The sequence below is a fragment of the Furipterus horrens genome, unplaced genomic scaffold (assembly GCF_987537825.1).
Source record: "Furipterus horrens unplaced genomic scaffold, mFurHor1.1.pri manual_scaffold_2, whole genome shotgun sequence".
Taxonomy (NCBI): Eukaryota; Metazoa; Chordata; class Mammalia; order Chiroptera; family Furipteridae; genus Furipterus; species Furipterus horrens.
This window is the reverse complement of record NW_028327172.1, coordinates 27825944-27850760: the sequence shown is the minus strand read 5'-3', so window position 1 is coordinate 27850760 and position 24817 is coordinate 27825944. Positions and strand designations below refer to the sequence as shown.

At 35.0% G+C, this 24817-nt stretch overlaps 1 protein-coding gene across 1 annotated transcript in view; it reads left to right on the top strand.

The window, feature by feature from the left end:
* The window catches only part of LUZP2 (leucine zipper protein 2), a 377697-nt gene that overhangs the window by 177876 nt on the left and 175004 nt on the right, over positions 1-24817 (top strand). Inside the window, exons 2-4 of the mRNA XM_090267616.1 lie at positions 10971-11088; positions 14620-14690; positions 20155-20236. Coding sequence (XP_090123742.1) covers positions 10971-11088; positions 14620-14690; positions 20155-20236 — 271 coding nt within the window. The remainder of the gene's footprint in view (positions 1-10970; positions 11089-14619; positions 14691-20154; positions 20237-24817) is intronic.

Here is a 24817-nt window from a genome sequence, read left to right as displayed (position 1 = left end):
AACTAGCCTTATTTTTGAAAGCTTCTGTCTCATCCTACTACTAGTGTTTTCTACATGTCAAGTTTCTTCTTGTTAATTTCCAGTTTCCCAACATTTGCTGAATAATTTCTCTCTTAATAAGTGTGCATTGTATTTATAATCAGAAACCAACTCTACATAAATAATTATGCTACAATGTGATAAGGACTATAATGAAGACATGCACAATGTTGTATGAGAACAGGGAATAATAACAACAAATTAGATTTACCTGAGTTGGCAAGTGGTCTGTGATACTTTATAAGGAGTTGACATTTACACAGAAACTTAAAGAAGGCCAAGAGTATTGCAGAATGAGAATAAAGAATCAAAATAATGAAGAATTAAAGTGCATATTTTCATAGTAATAATAGATTCAACAGTGTGTTAATATTTGTATTATAATTGTTAATACAAATTACAATAGACAAGCTGGAAAAGAAGTTTGAAGTCAGGTTTTGCAGGGTTCTAAATGGCAAAACCACACTTCCTTAAGAAGCATCATGTCCAGTTGAGTGTCTTAGAAAGCTAGTCGTGTTAGAAGGTAAAATAAGGAGGAGAAATTGAGTTTCTGTCATGAAGCAGGTAGAAACTTATGAGGATACATAAAGGTGAGAGGACAATTATGAGAATAGTCAAGTGAACATTATCTTCACTAAAAAACTCTTGTCTTCTATCACACCGTTGTACATTCCAGCTTTGGAAAACCTTACCTGCCCTAATACAAATACGGTTACAAATCAGGCACTCAGAGACACTCAGGCAATTGACACAATGAGACAGAATGTGAGATTCACTTAAAACAATTGTTAAGAAGCAATATTAATTATTGACAGTCTGTAATGTCCCTCCTTCTTTCAGACATGTGAGAATAACCTGGAAAGCTTGTGAAAACAAATATCTGGTCTCTACCCTTCCACATGAGATTCTGATTCAGAAACTCAGAATGGGTTTCAATAATTTACATTTGTATTAAATTTCCAGACAATGCTGATACTTCTGGAATGCAGAACAGATGATGAATAGCACTGCTCTAGAATATGTTCTTTGTAACAATTAGGTTGAATCAGATGCAGTTACCTGGAAGCTTGACAGAGACATGAAAATAAAATACCATTAACAACATCACTTAACCAAAATTCTGCACGTTGGAGCTTCTAGAGTCAGTACTGCAGCCCAAATATATTATTAAGTGCAAATACTGTTTTTATACTTCAAAATTACCCTTCTCTAGCAAATTAGCTTCTCATCTACCTTTGGCAATGGTGTGTTACGTTTCCAAAATTACTTTCATATCTTTAGAAGCAGGAAGCCAAAGATTGGTAAGACTACAAAATACTTTTTATCTCAATTTGTTATAGAAAAATAATTTCCCAAAGACCAGGAGACCCTATCTGTCACTTTCCCATGGCACGGCTATCTTGTTGCAATGGAGGCTGAGAAATTGTATATGCTGCACTTGCACATATAAAAAGAGAAAGGGAGACTGGTCAGATTCTTCCAGTGAGAGAAGAGAGAAGGAAATAGCTAATGGTCAGGCAGCCAACTATATCTAGCACATTCTTGAAGGATAAAAGAAGAGATTATCTGGTTTGAATAGGTAGAAACGTCATTCCAGGAGAAGAGAATACATACACAAAGAACAGAGTTATGAGTAGAGAGTATTCAGGAAATGGAACAATATACATTGTAACTAGAATATAGAGTATATGAAAGAAACTACCCAGAAGATAAAGCTAAAGAGAGAGGTAAGCATTTTTTAGTTACTTCACATCTATTCATACATAGTACAAACTTATGCTTTCTCCCAAGTTATGACACAATAATTTTTTTTTACTTTTTTTTTAATTTTATTTTTTGGTTATTCAATTACAGTTGTCCCATTTTTCCCCCATTGCTCCCCCCTCCCAGCCCATCCCTTCTCCCACAATTATATCCCTCCCTGTTGTCCATGTCCATGAGTCAATAATTATGCTTCAAATTTTTCAGTAATCATTAAAAAACTATTTTGAGATACAGTAGTCCTTCTTTATATTGCAGTTCACTTATCATGGCCTCACTATATCGTGGGATTTTTAAAAAATTATATTTAATTATTTATCATGGATTTTTCACTATTGCAGGATTTTGCGGTACTGTATATGTATGTTGTTAAAGTTACAAAGGTTTAAGAGTGTAGAATATGTTTAAGAGCATAAGTAGTGTTTATGAAAGTGTGGAAAAGGTTAATAAGAGAGTGGGAAAGGTTAATACAGGACTGAGAATTGTTTATAAGTGTGTGGGAAGGGTTTATAGAGCCTTAAAATATATATAAATACTAAAATAAATGTATGGTTCCTACTTCGTGGATTTTCACCTATCGTGGGGTGGGGGGGTCTAGAATGTAATAGCTGTGATAAGTGAGGGAATACTGTATAAGCCTCCTGTGCTGATGTGTACTTACTATATCTTAAATATTTGTCACAGCTGATTAGTAATAAATAGGAAATGCACACATCCTTCTATTGCATGTTTATTGTTGGTGCAAGTATACCCATATTTACATTTGTGGGCCTCAACAGCAATCAGGAGGAACAGAAATTGAGGGCAGAATTTAGTGGTTCTTTCTGTTGACCAGCAGTGAGTATATGGAGAAGAGTTTGTGGATTAAACAGCTGCTGTAGTGTCTGTCTCTCTGCCGCTGGTTCATCAGCTCCTTAGAACGTGAAATGTTTAAGTAAACATGAGCCAGGGTCCAATCCTCTTGTTATATATTGTTCCCACACGGGGAAGTAATAGAAACTCACTCCTCTGCTGAGAGGTTTTCTTTTGCCCCCAAGGTAACTATAATTATCCTTTGCTGGGATCAGACCCGTTAAACATTTCAATGAGCCTCTGCCTGTGTATTCCAGAGTGAGGCTGAATGTCAGTGGAGTGAGATATCTGAACTGTGGTGAGGTCCTGAAAGGAAAAGATTCGTGTAAATAAAAGTGATTTTATTGTTTAAATCACTTTTGGAGATTCCATTTGTAGAATCAGAAATACGATGCAGGCCTTATAGATTCTCTTCCTCCCCCCACTACACACACACAGCCACTTTAGAGTAACTGACCAAAAGCGATGTTCAGAATGGCAGGCTCTGAAATGTCTCACACTAAGAGGCTTGCAGAATCGGTATTGACTCCTATCAGTCAGAAATCCTGAGCAGAAGATTAATTTCATGTGTCAAACAGAATGCAAAGCCATGGAGTCCTCAGTAGTGAAATGTATTTCTGTATAGATACATACATTTAATAAAAATGTAACACATTCATAATTTACTGGCCAGGCTACTTTTTCTCTGTGATTAACAGTCTCATATTCCATCTGAATACTATAGAATGCCCTTTTGAAATTTCCTACTACTATATAAAGTAGCCAAGCTATTGGTTTTTTTTTTGGTATGTATTTCTTTAATCAGAAAAGATTCTATTATCTGAATTATTCATTAAGAGTACAACCCACCCTCTCACCACCACTGAACTTAAAAATGTCTTTAGCATAAATTTATCACATATTATTGCATCTACGCATTTGTACCTACTATTTTTAGACTAAGGGCTCCATAAAGGCAGGAACTATGCTTTACCTATTTCTATTTTTTAGATATAACTCAAAAATTAGTTTAAAAAGAACAAATATAATAAGTGTACTTAATCAACCTGAATAAAGCAGTGATTCTAATATTTTTAGGGAGGTCAAATAGCTTTGTACCTTTTAAGATAATAAGGACAAGCTAGAATTCCAACTGTACTTACCAATCTAGTGATAAGTGATACATGAAGTGATACATACATCTATATGTATGTATATTAGACAATCTAGGACAAAATGGGACCAGTACCTCTCCTTGGATACACACTTCTTGCACGTCACAAACTTCTAGACTTTCCGCAGAGATGAGTAAGCACCTTAATGAACCTACCATTTACAAATATTTTGCCTCTCTTAAGCTTAAGTCATCACTGACTCCAAGAGTCATCTTATATCTGAAAATAATTTTTGAAAAAACAAAGTAACCGAAGATCCTTAATAGCCCTCTACTAATAGAGCAAGGTCTTTGCAAGGAGACTAGAGCTTGTATATATATATATATATATATATATATATATATATATATATATATATACCTGCACTGGAATCAATGTCTATTTCCTTAAATGGATTTGTGTGCTTTGTGAACTATTATATAAAATTTTGTCTTTTTATAAGTATGTGGAAATTTTTCTAGGGAAAGTGTGCATATTTTCATAAGAGTATCAAAAATCTGATAACCCAGAAAAGTATAAGGACCACTGCTTGTGAGCAAAATTTAGGCATTAATTACCTCTACATTTTCCTGACTATTCCATAAAGATAGTATGCCTCTATCAATTAGTTATATATATATATATAACTAATATAACTAATTGTTATATTAGTTAGTAAGGACTATGTTGTTTTTGAGAAAGAAGAAGGAGGTCTTTCTTTAAAAAATTATATCCAGGGTGGGGAGAGGACAAAGAGAGTAAACAAGGGTCATGTATGTGGTGATGGAAGAAGAGCAGACCTCTTGTAGTGCGCACAGAATAGGGCATACAGATGTTGTATTATAAAGATGTATACCTGAAATTTACATCATATTATTAACTATGTTACCCCAATAAATACAATGTTTTTAAATTCATAGGGAAAAAATTGCATTCATCACAGCATAATGCCTCTTATCTCACACTTCCTCCAAAGCATATACTCAAAAATGGTAGGCATAATTATTATTATGAGACAAGCTTTTTCTGTGATACAGCTACATTAAAAATTATTCCAGAACCTTCATGGCTTACAATAACAAACTTTAATTTTCAAATTCAGGTTAAAGAGTCCTTGGACGCTTCTGTGTCCAGGTATGAATCAAATTCACATTTGTTCTACATACTTTCTTTCAGAAGCAGCCCGAAGTCATGGTAGTTATTTAAGGGAATCCTTCACATAGCCATGGGTAGGAGAACAAGAGGAGAAGCAAAAGAAGATAAGCAAAATTTGTTGCCTTCCATGCGTCAGGTCCTGGATGGTGTGGGGATTTCTATTGTGTCCACATTTGCAACATGAAAAATGATATAAATACCACCTATGAATCAATAATAAACAGTAGGCAAACCAATGGAAAAAGATAAGAGGCATGAACAGGTGTTTTATTAAAAATAATGTGTAAATGTCATATTTTCTGTAGTGCTCACTTTATGAGTCACCAGTAAAATGAAATTATAGCTAAAATGAGATAGTATTACATGACTACTAGAGAAACTAAATTTAAAAAAATACAATACTAGTGTTGATAAGAATGTGAAAGAATTGCGGTTTTTCCCTTCTACTACTCTGTAGCTGAATTGGAAAATTCTTTGGCAGTATTTAATAAAGTTGAACAAAGGCATGCCCTATAATGGATCATCTTCATTCTTAGATATACAACCAACATGCATGTATTTATATGTTAAACACAGACATAAACTAATCAACAGTAGATACATTGTAGTATAATTATTCACTTCTATATTAAGCAGTGATAGTAATTAACAAGTTATTTCTCTTCACAATATGGGATAATCTCACAAATGTCATGTTGTATAAAACAAATTAAACACAAAAGGAGACACATTCAGTGAGTCCATCTTTGTATAGATTCCAAACACAGGTAAATGATTATAAAGCAGTATTTGTCAGAATATTGGTTACATTTGGCGAGGAAAGATAAGGTAATAAAAGGATGAGGTCAAAGAAAAGCTAAGGTGGCTTTACTCTTCATAAAAGTTTTGTATATCTATTTTGTGATAGTTCATGAAGGGTGACTTTGGGATTGTGCATATTTTTCTGCATCATTGTTATAACTCAATACAGTTTTCATTAAAATAATGGCTTAAGAAAAAATGGTATCACCTAAAAATTGCACCAAAACACTTGCATGTGTTTTAATCAGTGATTAAACATAATTAATTTGTCTATCTTAAAGCCATGGACAAGATAGAAGTTGTGCCATCATTTTTCCTACTCAACGTTGTTTTGTTGGTCTTAGCCAGTGCAATTAGAAAGCAAAAAAAAAAAAAAAAAAAAAAATTAAAGTTCTAACTAGAACTAGAACATAAAAAGAAAGATGGTTGGTATTATTGGAAAAAAATAACTTACCACTTAAAAAATAAAATAAATAAACTGAATAACTATAGCAATTATTAAGTTTGTTAAATATAATATCTGAAATCAAAATCAACTTACAGAGTCAGTAGCTTTAAAAAACCCCAGTAATATCCATGTAGACTATTGAATGGAAAAATCCATTCACAATAACAGCAATACATCTAACAAGAAATGAGTAAGAACTCTGTGGAGGAACTGCAGACCATTACTAAATTCTGTCAAAGCACTAGAATGATATCTGAGACACTCTCTGTTTGGGGTTAGAAGATGCCCTATTACTGTCTATTTCCCTATATGTGACTATTATAAGAATACAGTTTTGATTAAATTCCCTGTAGGAGATTTTATGAAATTGACAAGCTGATTCTAAAATTCACTGAAGAGAAACAAATACAGAAAATACATTAATAAAACTAAAAATAAAAACAATGGGGGGGGATCTAAGAAATACTAAAATATAGCATGCAGTTTTAATAATTGAACCATGATAGGGCACTGCAGCAGACAAATTCATCAGCAGAATAGAGGATTAAAAACCTAAAATAAACTGTATTTGACACATCAGGAAAGTGTCATTCCAAAATGAGTGGGGAAACAATTGTCCCAATGGTGTTAAAATGACTGGTTGTTATTATCTAAATCATATTTTTACCTTTTGCTAAATATAGAAAACATATTCCAAAAGTAATTTGGTGGCTTAGCAGAAACTAACAACTAGTATATTTTCATAAACATACAGAAGCTTTTAAAGAAAAATATTGGAGCGGAGAAGATCTACCTGTTCAAGAGCAATGCATATATTTGAAAGAAGTTAGGTTTAATAAATGTTGATATCAATAACAGATTTGGAAAATGTTTTCTATATAATGACAATAAACTAAAAACCATACTTGGCATGTGCTTGTATACATCAATGCATTAAATAACTGTTACGGGTTGAATTGCATCCTCCCCCAAATTCTTAAATTTTAGTCCTAACCCCAGGTACCTGAGATGCAACATGCTTTGGAGATGAGTGTTTATGGAAGTCATCAAGTTGAAATGAGGTTGTTAGAGTGGGTTCTAAACCAATAAGACTGGTGCTCCTTTAAAAAGGGAAAATGAGGCACAGTCACACAGAGATGACACTGTGAGTAGATGTAAGAAGAAGACAGATATCTGCAAGCCAAGGAAAGAAGCATGGATCTTATCATTCCCCCACAGGCCTCTTAAGGAACCAGCCCTACCCGCAAGTTGATTTCGGATTTCTAGCCTCTAGAATTATGAGACAAAATATTTCTGTTGTTTGAGACACTCATTCTGTGGTTACTTTGTTAGAGAAACCCCATGAAAGTGATAGAAAAATTAACCCAAAATATAAGTGGGTAAAAAGCATGCATAGATAATTCATGAAGGAAGAAATATGTGTAGTGATAAAGTTATAGAAATATAATCAATCTTTCTAATGGAATGACTGGAAGTTATTATACCAGGAAGAAGGTGTCATATTCCACTCATGTCATCAACAAATATTAAATAAAGAAGATAGAAAATTCCCAACTCAGGCAAATGTGTTGAGAAGAATATAAAAATATACTATAATAGAAGTAGCTTATGTGAAGGCAATTTACTAGCACCTATCAAAATTGACATGTTAACTTTGGAGTGAAATATTTCCACTTTTAGGAAGATAAGTCACAGAAATTTTCAAGAAAAATATTTCTGGTCACATATATGGACTTTAGTACTTTTTAAGAGAGAAAAAAAATTGAAAGGACCCTAAATGTTGTGGTAAAATATATTAAAGTATATGCATAATGGACTTTAATATGTATAGACATGGAAAGAGTTCCAAGTACAAGGAGTTTCATGACAAAAATGGAGAGGATCATGTTTTTGTTTTATTATGGAAAAATATAAAATGAATTGCAATATAAATATGCAATCATTTGTAAATGCAAGAAAATCTGATAAATGCTAACCAATGAGTCAAACTGGTGATAAAACATTTCCGCTTTTATAAGGACCTTGAATGATTGAATCTAGAGTGGTGCTATTAACACTTCTGGCTGTATTTTCCTGATAAATTATATCTTCTTCATGGTTCTCAGCACATTTACCAGAAAACAGAAGGATTTAAATTATTTTTTTATCATGAAGTCATTTGATGGTCAAATATGACAATGGAATTAAAAGGTGATTATAAATAATAAAAGCAATGCTAATAGTAATTTTATTAAATGGAGACTAATAAATGACAAATAAATCCAATACAGAATATATATATGAAGTAATACATAATAAATTCTGTGATGGGTACAGTGTATGTTTCATTGCGATAAACTTCTAGCTGTAAGTATGTTCTTACAGCATAATAGCTAAGACATTGGACTCTGATGGCTGACTGATATATCCCTTTCAAAATAGAAATTCCTTCTTGGAAGTTACTATTCCTGTGACTCAATATCTTCACCTGTAAAATGGGGTTAATACTAGTGCTTATCTCATAGAGTTGTTCTGAATATTAGATACATAAATATGTAACACCATCTTACATGCATTATATTGTGAATGCATGTTATCTAACATCGTGACTTATTATGGTCACTGAAGATAATATTGGAGATGTGTTTATTGTCACATTCACGAGAAACAAATTGGGCCATGAAATAAAGTTGTATTAGAATTAGGTGAAAATGAGCCTTCCCTTTCATGACTTGACTGTGCTAGTGAGATGAAAGGAAACCTGTGGGGCATTTATAACTGTCTAATTACTGGCTGATTACTGTTCATTAGTGAAGATATAAAGACCAGGGAGAAATATTAAAGTTCTTAACAGTGGGGCATTCTAATTTCCTCCAAACAAGAAGACTGTTAAGAGTGATCAAGACCTACATTTAAAACTTGAACAAAAGCGAAGAGTTGTATTAGAAACCTTTTGTAGATGACACATTTATCATCACTAAGGCCATTGGTAGACTCAGTTCTTTTAGAAGTCTGCAGAAAGACAAATTTACCAGATTTATCAGCAATAAAATTTTTACATATTTTAAAAATTAAATTACCTACTATGGGTTCAAAGCTTTACATAAGCTGCTTCACTTAACACATAACAATCTGAGGTAGGTATTTGTATTGTGTTTTATTGATTAAAAAGAAAAACTAAAAATGAGAGAGTTTGAGCCATTTTCCTCAAAGTTTTAAATTTAAACATGTCAACCCAACTTTCATTAAAAAACTGTTGATCCTATGACTTCTCTCTCATTGAAAGGGTGGGTCCAACAGTTGCCCAAGCCAGAAACATGGCATTGTTGATAAATAAGCCCTCCCCCCACACATAAAATATTTTAAAATTATATATTATTGACTCAATTTTGCATGTTTTGCTGACATCAATTCAAGCTTCCCTGTCTCCACTGCTTCTAATCTCATTTAGGCAGCCTCAATTTTTTTCCCCTGGACTTTTGCCGGGGTACTCTCTTTTCTCCAGGTTTTCCCCTCCTCCAATTCACTCTCCAGTTTTTAACCAAGAAAATATTGCCAAAACATAAATAAATCAGGCAGTGTCACTCCCTGGAAACCCCTTCAATTACTTCCCCTTGTTTTCAAAACAATGCACAAATTCCTAACCATTACTTAAGAGTTTTGCATAATTTTGCTCATGCTTTCCACATCCTCATTTCCAAGGCAAACCTCCCACTGCCTAATTAGGGTCCCAAGCCATCTGACACTTATGCACGTTATTTTTAATTCAGTAAGTTCATTTTCATTAGTTTTTACACATGCTTTCCCACTTAATATATGTAATTTCTACTTGTTTTTCAAGGAGCACCTCATGTATTTTATATTGCTTCTCCAGGAAGTTTTTCCTGGATTACTGACTCTTCTGTGTGCTCCAATCAATCATTTCAACCTTCCACAATCAGTTATAATTCTAAGCTGCCCTGGCAATTATTTGTTTGCTTGCCTACATTCCTCTACTACACACATCTGTACACACTCACACTACTCGCTCATTCATTCCTTAAATAGAACTTTAGGGTACTGAGTTAATTTCTCTGAACTCATTTCTTTTCTTTTTTCCAAAATGAGAATTACAATACATACCTGCCTTATTTTCTTGTAAAGATCACATGAGAAAAATGGAAACATACACACATGTGATACTGAGATAACAAGTCTTTTTTTTTAATAGTAATTGTTAATACATTTGTTCAACTTTCTCTGTACTTATTGACTGATTTTCATAGATATATATTTTTTTCTTTCATAGCAACAGAGACTCCTAGACACATTTGGAAAGGGTAACTTTTATTCAGCTTTCTGCCCTACAAACCAGGGTGAAGCAAAGCCCCTATATTCTGTTCTGGCTCTCCTGCCAAGGTTGCCCCTACACCCATTGTCAGGACCTGTCTCTGTCTTCAAGATGCATTGGTACAAATCATATCTGTTGCTCTAAAGCATCAAGTATCTTTGAAAAAATGTGTTGATGTCATGAAAAAGTATTTTTCCTGATAAGAACCTGATAAAATATGTTTTACATGCAGAAGATGCACACTATTGTTCTGGAAACTCTGTCCTCTAAATAGTCTTCAATGCAAAATAAAATCTTCGTTGTAAAACTGTTTGGTTTTTTGATTTTCCCTTTTGCTGAAAGAATAAGAATGAAACATTTTAGCGAATAAGGTGTCCATTACTCTAAATTTTGCTTTTAAATACAAGGGTTTGGGATTATGACTAAACTGGAAGCATTGAGGGGGCTCTCACACCCTTTCTTTCTGTGTTAGACAGGGCTATGAAGAGCTACAGAAGCAACTGAAAGAAGTCTTTAAGGAGCGAAGCACCATCCTGCATCAGCTGACAAAAACATCAAAAGAACTTGATGGAATTAAAGTCAACCTTCAGGTGAGAAAAAATGAATTTTCCCAGCAGCAAAGGATGAGGAGTCTCCTGGTTTGTCTCAGTAGGTTAACATGTAGACAACTGCATTTTTTAAACCAGTTTTGAATATGTTTCTGGGCTTGACCATGAAAGTGATTCTTTATTATTATATGAGCTTTGAGAGGAAATGTCCCTTGAAATGTACTCTGGGAATCTGTGGTTTGCAAATACAGGAATGAGGAAATTGTGTGCTTGACAAAGCCATCAATTTCTCACTGCTTCTAAGATCAATTTGACCCCTGTGTTTTTTATATTATAAAATGATGAAAAGCAATTATCAAGAGTTGAATAAATATAGGCATGTTCCCTAGAAAAGAATTTTAAATTCCACAAAGATTAACTCTGAAGATTCTTTAATAAACTTTGTCCCTAAAGTGGGTAAATGCCTTGAAAGGAGAGTGTCATTATAAAAATGTATTAACACACTCAGTGAAATCTCCATAAAATAAAACAAGATCTACATAGGCTAAGAAAATTTGACTAAAATATATACTTTAACATTTAGCTTAAGCATTGTATTTATTGAATATATAATGTGTACTAATAGCTTTGGCCATTTTGTGGAATTTAATTTCATAACATATTTATGAGTTAGATATAGTCACATGATTTTTCTTGTCATATACATGGAATCATGCTTTGAGAAAATCATTTATTTTTGAATGTCACAAGAGAAGCCAGAGATTAAATACAAACAATCTGGCTCCATAACTTATTAGTTATTTCGATGAACCATGTTTCAGAAGTCATGGAATCACCATTATGCTTAACTTTCTATTCCCATGATGACAGTGGTAATGATGATGATGATGATGATGGTGTTGGTGATGATGATGATGATAATGGTGATGATGGTATCAGTAATTACTAGAGCTTATAGAACATGGTCAGGGGCTCTTTACCTAATTTTTATGTAATTTTCACCTGACAACTATTCTATGTTTATTAGTAGTTTCATTTTGTAGGTGAAAAAAAAAGAGAGAATGATTAATAAGCTATCAGGAGCACAGAGATAGTTAAGCAGCAGAGCTAGTATTTGAACTCAGTGCCCAAGCTCTTGTTCCAGAGTCTATTACATCTTGAGAACAGGAAAATAAGAAAAAACACCCACTTTCCAGTAAGACAGAGAGACAAGTATCAGAATAACAGTGCTGGGATGGAAATATTCACAGAGCATTAAGGAAGCACTGACTAGAGTGAAAAGGGGGGTAAATTGATTTTCATAGGAATGTAGTACCAGAGCTACCTCTTATCATCAGGTAGAAATTCACCAGTTATATGAGACTACAGAGAGTCAAGGCACCTCCACATCCTCAAGGAATGAAACACCTGTCACTTTGAGAATATTTCAAGCATATGGTAAAATGCCTATGAGTGGTGCATGTTCACACTCAGGCTCTATAGACCAGTAGCCTAAGTTAAGACATCTAAATACAATTTAGAAAAATGCTTGATAAAAATATATAATTTCATGGAGTTACATTTTGAAAGGGTAACAATCCTGCCCTTAAATGTAGTTGCAATTTTTAAGACACCTTTTTGTTTCTTTTGTGCCAACCATTGTGCAAGGTTGTTTTTATTTTTTATCTTATTAAACCTTCTTAACAACCTCTCTACAAAATTAAGGTAGTATTATACTCCTCGTAAAATCAGGAAACAAGACTCACATAGGCCACAGGAATTACCTGAAGTCATACATTTAATAAATGATGATTTCAGGTTTCAAACTTATATTGAATAACTATATAGCCTGCTGTACGTAGTTTTTCCCCTAATGGGATTTTATGAGCGGGGCTTTAAAAGTTTTCTTTATCTCAGTAATCATAGCATCAGAATAGGATGGTAATATAGGTCAACTAATAAACCTTCTTTTGGTTAATTAATAGGTCTGTCAACCTTCAGAGTTCCTTCATTAGCCAAGAATATTTTACAAGAATTATGATCTATTTATTTGGATATTACTGAGGAAATAATAGTCAAGGACACACAGGCTCTTCTAATTAGATTTGCTTTGCTGAAACCCATCTGCATATCTATATTTTCATTTCTGCATCTTGTTTTATTTGTTCTTTTTTATCTTAAATTTCTTGAAGATAGTACGTTCCCATTTAAATCTTAGTTTCCTTCAAAATGTCCAGAGTATAGCAGATGGTCAATAAACAAATAAGCATAATTTTATTGAACTTTTTATCAAGTGCTTTTACACATCTACCCCCTTTAAGTTTTCATTAACTGTCTAAAGTAGGCTCTTCAAAATTCTCATCCCTGTTTTTCACATAAGGAAGTCAAAAAACATCTCCTGTGGTCTGCTCAGTCATATGACCGTTAGGCACTTTGAACTTTAAATCTCAGGATTGGTGACTGTTTCCCATATTCTACTTCCTCGTTATATTTTCTTGGTGTTTTATGTGAAGCTACTCTTCCCACATAAGCAGGACTTCTTTTCTTGGCTACTTCCTAATAAAAGCTGACATTTTAGGGAAAAACAGTCTCATGTGAAGTTCAGCCTACCACATCTCCATCAGAATGATTATCTTACTATATGAGTATTGTCTGTTTCTAACATTACATTAAAAAATTTGTGAAGGCACACACCATGCCTTTGTACCTGTCTCGAATAACTCAAGACAGGTATTTGTAAAATAAATAGTAAGTAAACAAAGTGTCGTTCTTGCTGCCGTCAATTCCCTACCTGTCACAGCTTCTCTTCCTACAAACAATATCATTGCCTGTCAATTTCAATTTTTAATATCAAGAAAAAGGGATTCGGTTACCCCGTTAAATAATTTACTGAGTATAAATAAGAAAGTTCTTAGGAAAGGCATACTGGGGCAGACTCTTGAATAAGAAAGCTCAGTGGGCTTTTTTTGTTTTAATTAATGGTCTGTGAATGCTGAATTTTCCAGAGTAAATAAACACTAATGCCTGAGGTGTTTTTTATTTATTTTTTATTACTACCTTATCTGCTCAGACCAGTTAATTTGACATAGCTCTAGTTCTTTGTATTCTAGTGCATTGCTCATAAATAATAAATAGACAATTCCAAACAGGTGAATGCTTTCTGACTGCTTCGATCTTGAATTGTATTGTTACTTAGTTCATTGCGGGAGGCCTTTTATGACCCCTTGTATCTCTAGAAACTATTTCAGAGCTGGTTTAACATGCCTGGAGAAGACAAAGCTTCAAATAAAGAGCAGAAGGTGTATTTTATATTCACTTATTAGAAGACCTATACATACATTTCCCTCCATTGAACCTCTGAAGATTCAGACTCAGCTCAATGCCTCCATCCACTCTGCTGTAGTACATGCCCCAGTTGGAGTCATGAATTCCTGTGTGTATCCTTAGAACCATGAGGAGTAGGTCATGGCCTCATTTGCACATTTGTGTTTCAGGGCGTAAGTGCAGTCGCACCTTGTGCCATACAGACAAAAGTAAAGTGAACTTCGATTTATCACTTCAATAAGGCTTCCTTTTCCCCTTTTCTTCTCCCAGTCTTTGAAAAAAGAAGAGAAGTCTGCTAAAACTGATGTTCAAAAGCTTCTGGATATAAGTCAGAAACAAAGGTAATACTGTGCTTTCCTTTCATTTTCTCATTTTTTCCATAGCGTTGAACTCTATTCATAAACTTCACAAAAATCAGTTTATTCTAAATGTGTTAGTGTATTTATTTTCCTACATTTGAATGTATGAGAACCTTGTTCAAATGCAGATTATTATACAACAAATCTAGGGTGGGTTTTAAGATTTTACGAATGCTGCTTGTAGACTACAATTATAGTGGTAAAGGATCTGTAGTATTTTCCTGTATTAACTTAGATGGTGGTCCCTGATCAGTCTGCCATCAATAGACAGATCCAATATAACACTGACCTCAGTGGGCCAGTTTTTAATAACATCAAAACTCTATCATTGTGATAATGATGAGGGTGGTAAGGAATGGGGTAATCTTATTAACAATATCAGTAGAATTAATATAATGTAATTAGTGTTGGTTTGCTTATTTTTGAAGGAAGTGTATCATGAGATAGATTTCTCTGTATTATAGTATTAGGGCTCATCACCTAGGTGATGAGGCTTCATTGATTGGTAAGACACAGCCAAAGGAAGGTCTTGATTCTGTTTCCTAGAAGCAGAGCCTGAGACAGGGGTTTGGGTACATACAATTTATTGAGGGAGTACTCTTAAGAACCTGGCTGGTTTGGGTCAGTGGATTGAGCGTCGGCCTGCGAGCTAAATGTCGCTGGTTCGATCTTCCAGTCAGGGCACATCAGAGAAGGAAAACTCTGACTCCAAAAAACCTCCGCTGCCTTGCGGCATACCTCTTCAGGGGAAAGGCTAAGGGAGTAAACCCCGACAGAAAATCCGGAGCCGGAGTCCCTAAGGCAGTTTGACGTTGTAGTCAACACCGGCAACTCCTGCGGCGCACCTGAAGCCAAGCTGTATTGACTCTGTCTTTCCCTTGGATCCTTCAGCTGCGAAGAGAGGGGGGGTCTGCTGCATGGGCAACAGCAGACCCTCCATATCACCCTGCCCAGGCTCTGTAGCTTCAGCTTCACTGGAGAGGACACTCCAGCGTCATCGCAAGATGTCGATTCAACATGGGAGGAGACAGATACCGTGTCACTCCCGAGTCGGACTGCACAGCCATTCTCGGCGGTGCAGATAGACTCTTAAGAAGCTACACCATCGTCTCTCGAGACGGACGGCTGCCGACAACGACGACGAGTATTAGGGCTATATGATTTGAACTTGCTCTCAAAGAAAAGGGTATTTTAAGGTAGAAACAAGCTAACATTTATTATACATATTTATGTGATGCTTTGCTAGATGCTTTATGTATATTTTTTGTTACACCCTCACAGTTACCTTCTAAAGCAGATATTATATTTATTTAACAGATGGGAAATAATTGCTGCTTAAGCGCTTAAATGAATTGCTGAGAGCTGTGTTAATTGGAATTTGCTCCGCTGTGCTCTTATGCAATAGCCATACCCTTTCACTTTAGTTCACTGATCACAAAGCAAAAAGCTGTGAATAAGTTTAAACACACTACACTATGAGTCTCGCCTTGCCTTTGACATGTTCTCCACTCTCCTTGCCTACTCAGAAACCTCTCTTTGGCTTTTACTTATATTGGGTTGATGACATGTTAAAATCAAAGCTATTGTCCTAAACTGAGTATTTTATTATTAAAATAAAGTTATTATTGACTGAACATGATTTTTTTCAAATTTAATATTAAAAAGAGCTTGTGAAAATATTGGTGTGAACATGCTTCCAAAAGGATAGCATTTTAAAATATTTTATTGGTTTGACTAACTACCTCTTAATGTACCTATGCTTAATATTGTACAACTCTTTGTGGCTCATCGAGCTAGTGTTGCAGAATTACAAACAACACTTTGAGTAGAAATAGCTAGTCAAAATAGACCAAGGGACGCTGAAAATGATTACTTTTTGTTCAGCACCCCACAATAGGAGAGAATGAAAACAAAAATATAAGAATGAAGTGACCGCTGCACAATGCGTGGGCCGCTCCACTGAGCAGGCGGCAGTGAAAGGAACAGAGTGAGTGCGACCAGATCAGGCAATAAAGCTGTATGCGTGGGCAGGAACAAACATTTTTAAAGACTGGAGGGAAGCCACTTTCTGTAGCTCCATAAGAGAATGACACTAATTTTAAAAGTATTTTAAGGGAGTTATTCTGCATTGTGCGGGGTAAGGAGAAAGAGACCTAGACCAGGTGTTGGAAGGAAGGCTGAGAGAAGAAAAAAGGGCAATGTTTAACAGTGAGCACTACAGAGTGAAAGAGTAATAAAGTCTGCCTTTGTTCATTGCAAGAGGGGGACAGAGGAGGAGACAGGTTTATGTATAATGGTGATTAAAAAAAAAAGGCTATTCCTTTAGTTTGCTAATATTGTCTTAAATTATCTTTGGCTGTTTCTATATGACACTCAAAGTATGCAGGCAAACCAGAAAAAATGTGGTTAGGTTTATTACAAAAATTTTAATCAATATCTACACATTATGAACATTTACAGACTACCAGGTGATGAACCGAGTCGTTCCATGAAAAGTTTAAATGGAGCAAATATTTTGATATTGCAATGTCAAAGTTTACCCCCCCACCAAAAAAACCCCCACCTTTTTCAAAAAAATTTGTAGGATGCACACAAAATCAAAATGGAAGATTTAATAAATGTTAACATTAGGTAACTTTTCAAAAGAATCTGACATTTTACATCTTAGTTTTTATTGTTTACTTAGAGATATATAGTAATCATAGTTATCTGAATGTGAGGATGGCTGTGTATCTCATTCCAAAATAAGAGATATTAATAAAAGTAAAAGAAATATTTGATCTTAGAATATAAAATATATCAACTGATTGTAAAGGTAGAAATATTATCTGAGTCGGGAAAAGTCTGATACGTTGTAGATGTTGTTTAGCTGAGCACCCAATTTTCAATAATCCTGGCCCTCAGGTAACCTTGTCAACTGGCCCTTTCCTGGAAAAGTGGTCTTTAGAACTCATGCTTTTTGATGTGACTCTGATATCATGGGACACACAGTTAACTGGCTCAGAGGTGGCCACGTAAACAAAACTAAATCTATTAGAATTTTCCTTTTGGAATTATAATCAAGAGGCAATTAATCAGTAGTTCTGTGTAGCTGAAACTTGAGTAAACTCAGAGGATAGGGGTGGCCATATATGATTATGTAGAGAGAAAAAGTTACAGTTAGCTGCTAATAGGATACAATTATCTGGCAAGAAAGAGAGAGGAGTGTGTGGGTGTGGGTGTGCATATGTGCATGTTTTTATAAGAGAGTGTGAGGGAGAGAGGATGGGAGGGAGAGAGAGAGTGTGAAAAGTGAGTGTATGTAACCACAGAATAGATACTTGGGGGGGGGGGACAGGGCAGTACCCTAAAGATTCTGAAAGACTTGAGGAAAAGGTAATATAAAAAGCTTATTGTCTCTAGTGGTTGTTGGGTGGAGAGCCTTAGCAGGTAGTTTTGGACACTGTGTACTAAAGGAGTTTACAATATAGCATTCTCTGAAAATGAAAAGAATGCCTGGAGTAGTGGCAAGTTCTTCATCTGTGAGGTTTTTATAATGCAAGCTGGTAAGCACTTGAAAAAAATGCCTCTTGCAGATTGACTGTGTGCATGCATTTATATTCATAATTTGGGATGGAAGATGTATGAAACAGTTGTCCCTTAAATTCCTTGTAACCATTGAGTTGTGTGAGCAAGTAAGGAGTCATCTTTCAAAGGTGTATAAATTAGCAAGTCTGAGAGACAGAAAGGCGAGGTCACCTACAGCCTCAGGGCATCGAGAATGTGCAGAAATAACCGTAGAATGCAGAGGAAATGGAGGAGAGAGTCAGAAGATTCAGAAGACCCACTTTACCAATGTCTGATAGCTTTCCTTGCCATGAAGGTACGCAGAATTCTCTAACTTCCCCAGTTTTTGTTCATAGCTTTTATAGTTTATTTTTGTCTTTCTCCATACATTGCCTAAATATATCAATATGAGGAAAATTTTGAATATATAAATGTTTTCATTTTTATAAAATATAACATTTTATAGTCAATTACGAATATAACATTAAAAATTAAAATCCAAAATTAATATTAAAATAATTATTATAACATTTTCCTATAATTTTTTATCAGTTGGGAATATAATAGTGTGACTGTATTTGTATTCAGTGCTTGTTGAAGATCTGAGTGTTAGGGATAGGATGTAGATACTCTCTCTCTCTCTCTCTGTCTGTCCTCTCTCTCTCAAGTTAGAATAATGATTCTCTACAGTTTGAGCACATAAGCTCCAGGTCTCAATTCTACCACCTCACTACACATAATTTTTCTATCTTTAATGTATCATAATTTGATGTGAAGCTTACAAGAGTCCTTAGTACATCTTAAGCCTTCAATACAGATAGATAGTAGATGATAGATAGATAGGCAGACAGACATTATTAACGCACACACACACACAATCACTGAGATACCAATCCTTACATAAACTTTTTGAAGTGATAGCTTAGGTGATAAAATTATGTCACAAAAAGATAATATGACAACTATATACTTTACAAAGTGTTTTACCTGTTATTTTCAGCACTCACCTAGCACCATACATAGCTATTATAATATTATGGATAATATTTTTTATTCTGTACTTTACATCTTTGTGACTATTTTCTAATTACCAATTTATACTTTGTAATCCCTTCACCTCTTTCATCATTCTGCTGTACACTTAAAACTAATACAAAATAATATTGAATGTAAATGTAATTGAAGAATAATATTAAAAGCGAAAGATAACACAATTTGTCATAAATTGTTCTAGTCTAAACCCTTGAGAAGAATGCATTTTTATGGAAATATTTTTATCTTTAACAGGTGAACAAGGTCCATATGTATTTGTGAGTTTGAGAAACAATATCTATATATATGCAGACAAATATTTATTTTATTATCCCCAGTAAATGAGGCAGCCCTTAAGTTACAAATTTCTTTTTTTTTTCTTTGTTTTTATTAAAAGTTTCAAGCTTAATACTGGATATCTAAACCACAATGCCTTAAAATTAATCAATTTGGAGCATCAGAAAGGAACAATAATTTTATCCTATTAGCAGCCTATTGTAACTTTCCCTTGAATAACACATTCATACCTTAGCAGGCTGTCCCTGGAATTAGCTTTTCAACACTAATTATTATATTGATTTAACACATTGTGCAGCCCACAAGTTATTCACACAGTGGGATTCTTATAAGACACAATAGCAAGGCAATTTCCTTGAAATACAGCTTGCTTTTAATACCTGCATGGGAGAAAAAGTCCTTTATTGCCAGAATCCTAGATTACACCCTGAGTGCTTAACTGTGTCTCGATTCAATTCTTGTTATCTGTTTCCCAAATGTACATAGCCAGCAAAACCTCCTTTCATAATGTACATAGGAAATAACAGAATTATACTCTGCCTCTCTTGTGCTCTGTTTCCTCCTAACCTAGACAACAAATGAAGTCTCTCCAGGAGGCCCTGCAAAATCAACTGAAAGAGACATCTGAGAAGGCAGAAAAACAACAGGCTACTGTAAGTGTTTCTTCTTTTGTGTCCTTTGATTGGTGCTGGGAAACTGTCTTTTTTTTTCCCCCAAAATCGCCATGGAACAAATATATGTGTAAAAAATAAAAGTGGATACCCAATCAAGAAAATGCAGCCGTTAAGGACATAAAAATACTTGGTCAGCATTCATTCTAAAAAATATTTTTCTATATTTCATTCTTAGGGGACTTCTAATTTCCAACCCTCAGTTATGGATGAAAAACTGAGAACTCTTGAATTATGGGGTGTAACTGACCTTGAACTAAGTGAAGCTGTACAGATCCCTAAGCCACACGAAATATCTACTGAATAGGAATCTATCAAGTGAGGGCATACCATAAATAGGAATCTATTCAGTGAGGGCATACCATCTGCCTATCTAGTCAACTCTACAGGTGATCATGATGCAACCCAAAGTTTAAGAATCAAAATTTCCTCCAGATGTTCATTTTCAAATGACGTTCTCTTGACCCCGATATTTTAGGTCTTATGACTAATATCCTCCATAGGCAGGAGGGATGGTGCTCTTCATCGAAATGCTAAAATTTAGATTTCTACCTCATCCCCAGACACCTTGCACACTGTTTATGGGGATTGGATTTTTTTTCTTGTGTCCGGAACCTGAACCGGTTTTTAAATATAGTATATTGATAGAAATGTTGAGGCATTGTAAAACCAACAGGAAACAAATGCTGTTGAAAAGATAACCTTTTTCTCACAGCGACAGGAACCACAGGGAAACATTGCCTTGCTCACAAGGCAGAGGGAGGCAGGGGAAATATGGACCACAGTTTTATTGCAGTTTTTGTGGCAAGGGATGGGTGAGGCAGGGTAAGCAGTTTTAGGAATGACTAGTTTAAATGATTTCATTGGGCTCTGGGGCACAGAGACAACCTCTGGTTGTCTAATTTAGGTACATGCCTAGTGGAATAGAGTGCAAGAAGCTGATACAAAAGATGGTTGGGGTTGGGGTCTCTATATTGCTTAGTCTGTGTTTGAAAAGCATACCATCAGAAGGACAATCCTTTTGGGGGCTAAGGAAAAAGCAGCAATGGGAAAGAAGGAGGTTAAGGTAGGATGACAAACATTATTGTGCTGTTTATCACAAAGCGTTTCTGCATACATGTGTAGGGTAGATGCTAAAGCATCACATTTATGGAAGTTACAAACATAATTAATGCAGTTTCCATCCAAGTCAGTTACCTGGGATCCCAGCCCCTCTAAGAATGGTCAGCCTGCCTTTCATTTACAAGACTTCCTTGCGTAACCTGGATTAGGGTGTGGAGTTTTGCTTCTGAAACTCAGTTGGGACACCTGCTTCCTGAAGACAGTCTCTCTAATAATGGCTGTTGACTTTCCTAGGTACAAGATTGTTTCTTATTAATGAATTCACTGTTATCTGTTCTGCCCACTTGTAAGGACAAGCATGTTGGTTCTTCTCCACTATGGCTTGGCAACACTCACTGCATGTTGGTCCTTCTCCGCTATGCCGTGGCAACGATCACTGCTCACTTGCAATGTATCTTAAAATGCCTGGCTCTACAGACATCAGATGCTACATAAAGAACAGACACACTTACAACATTGACATATTGATCTCTGCCCTCAACCCATTTATGTCTTGACCTGCCACATTTAATATAAATTTCTTTACAATCTGGTTGCAAATGATGGGTGTTAGAGCAGAATAAAAGTGCTTACACATAAATTATCTCAGATCCTCACAATACAACTACACACTTAATTTTTTTTTCCTAAAAGTAAGTAACTCAGAAACATAACTTTCTTGCTTGTATTCACGTACTGCCGAGATATGAACTCAGGATAATTCCAATAGGTTATGCAAACTGTTCCTAATGTCCCAAGAGAAGAAAGCTATAACTTTTGACAGAGTGCAGTTAGAACATAGGAATGTTAGAATATGGGAAATGTCATGGACAGCGGATGCATCGGTGGCATGAGGAAGAAAGCAGGCCCAGTCACCTCACCCTCACCTCAGCACACTTCCAGTGGCTTTCTTAAGGTTCAACATTGAATCCCACCCTGAACTGCTGTAAGAAAACAGAAACTTCCTAAGTGGATTCATACCCTAGAGTGTGTTGCAGAATAAGATAATTCTGATTTAAATTCCTAGGGGGCCATCTACTAGCTCTATGAATTTGAACAAGCTCTTTAACTTATTCCAAGTTCCCTTATTTTTGGAATTTTGTGGATGATTCAAATTAACATCCACAATTTTCCTAAAATCATATCTGACTTATAGGACATAGTAAGCATTAAACAAATATCATTTTCCCTCGCTCCTTCCTTTTTTTTCTATTTTATCTGCACCATTTCTTATCTGAGTAAATATAAGAAATTTATTTTATATCTCAGGCTCTTTTATTGCAAAAAGTGTGCTAATGATGCTTAATAGAACAATTTATTTGGTCATTATATGAGCTGATACACGCAAAGTGTTCAACAGGGTGTGTAATCAATTATAAGCAACTTCAAAATGGTATCACAACCTTACGAGGCTGTTCTCCATCTTGGACTTCACCTACCTGTGCTTCTAACCTACCAGTTACAAATCAGAGGTTCTAATAAACCCCTACTTTGATTAATTTGTTAGAGTGCCTCACAGACTCAAACGTTTTACTTACTAGATCACTGGTTTATCATAAAAGGATGTAACTCAGGAATAGCAGATGGAAGATCTGCAAAGGGCAAAGAAGGGGGAAAGGGCTTGAGCTCCCAGACTCCCCTACTGTACCGCTGTCCCCAAATCTCCATGTTCTCACCAGTTCAGAAGATTCTGAACCCTGTCCTTTGGATTTATATTGAGGCTTCTTTACTTAGACATGATTGTTAAAATTATTGACCACCTGCTGTCAATACAACCTGCAGTCTCTCTTCCATCCCCAGAGGTCAGAAGAAAGGGACTAAATTTCCAACTCTGTAACTACATTGTTGGTTCTCCTGGAAGCAAGCCTCCATTCTAAGGTGCTGTCCAAAAATACTTAGGAAATACCAAGGGTATTAGGAGCTGTGAGCCAGGAACTATGGACAAACTCTCTCTATATATACACACAGACACACAGACACACACACACACACACACACACACACACACACAGTATATATGTATTATACATATTCACTATATATACAAACATGTATGTGTATGTACACATATATATTTTATTATAACAGTATCACAATGAGTTATTACCATCATAATCTTTACTATTACTATTTCTTCTTTACACTCATTTAAAGCCTATGTTACATATTAATATCATAGTAAGAACAATCAAGAATGAGAAAAGTACTTGGAAAAATGAAGATTCAGATAACGTATAATCTCATTGTTAATTATTTAGAATAATTTTTTCTCATCTATGCTTATATTGATGTTCCAAAAAATTTTGTTTTGTGAGTTACCAGTATCTGTTTTTAAAAGTTGATTCTCAACTGTTTAAGATTGACCTGGAGTTCCCAGAAAGTTAGGAACACTTTCTATGGGTATAAGCCATTTTATCTATTAGTGATCAAGATTAAATATGACTTCATTTTCACTAATAACTGCTAGATGATTGAGATGATATATTAACATTGGCTTGCACTTTCTTAACTTCAGGTTGACTTCTCTTCATTTTATTTGTTATTTTTGTCCAATTTGATTTTATATATGTCTATAGACTATGTATGTGTATAAAGGTTTATATAAAGACATATGTACATATATCAGTGCGCTGTTGTGTGTGAGTGTAGTGTGTGTGTGTGTGTGTGTGTGTGTAAAGAAAGGTACAGAGAGAGAAGTGGGCGGGGAGAGAATCAGAATATACTTCAGCACAGGATTCTTTTTTATTGATTATACATTTTATTAAATTAACAGAAAAAATTTGATATAGGATGTATAAACCTTCAGTTAGAAATTAAAATCCTGGTATAACTAGGTGATGTGAAGTAATGTCAGAAAGAATACCTCACTTTTCTGTTAAAGTTAATAAATGTTTACACCCATGCCACCATCAGATGCCAAAGTCAGAAAATATATGCATTGCTATTGTGACAGTTCACAATTTCCAAATGACTTCAAAAGAAGTTCTACAAAAGCTGGCCCAATGTGTAAATGAGAGGTTACTATCTTGGTCTTTTGTTTTTGCCAGTATATATAAAATGAGACATGAGAGTGGAAAATGAAGAACAGACGAGAGTGCATTTTAGATAGCTTTAATCTCAGGAGGTTCGTTTCTCCAATGGTAGTCTCTTATGTGGTTGTATTCCCCTTAAGAGAATTATCCACGTGTGACATTCCGGGACAGAGGCTGATAAAAGCTTTACATCATCAATGATAAGAACACTCTAGACTTTTATTTATACCCCAGGGAAGTAGAGATCAGAACTAGGAAATAGACTGGCCTCCTTTCCTAACACAGATAAATGTCCATTCTTTCACCTAATATTGGACAGCTTAATGAATTTCTGAAACACTCCACAGAGCAAATAATTCATCTCTGGAGTTCTCTTCCTGAATTCCAAAGATTTAGTGCCCTGCATGTGGGACCCTCCTATATGCTATTA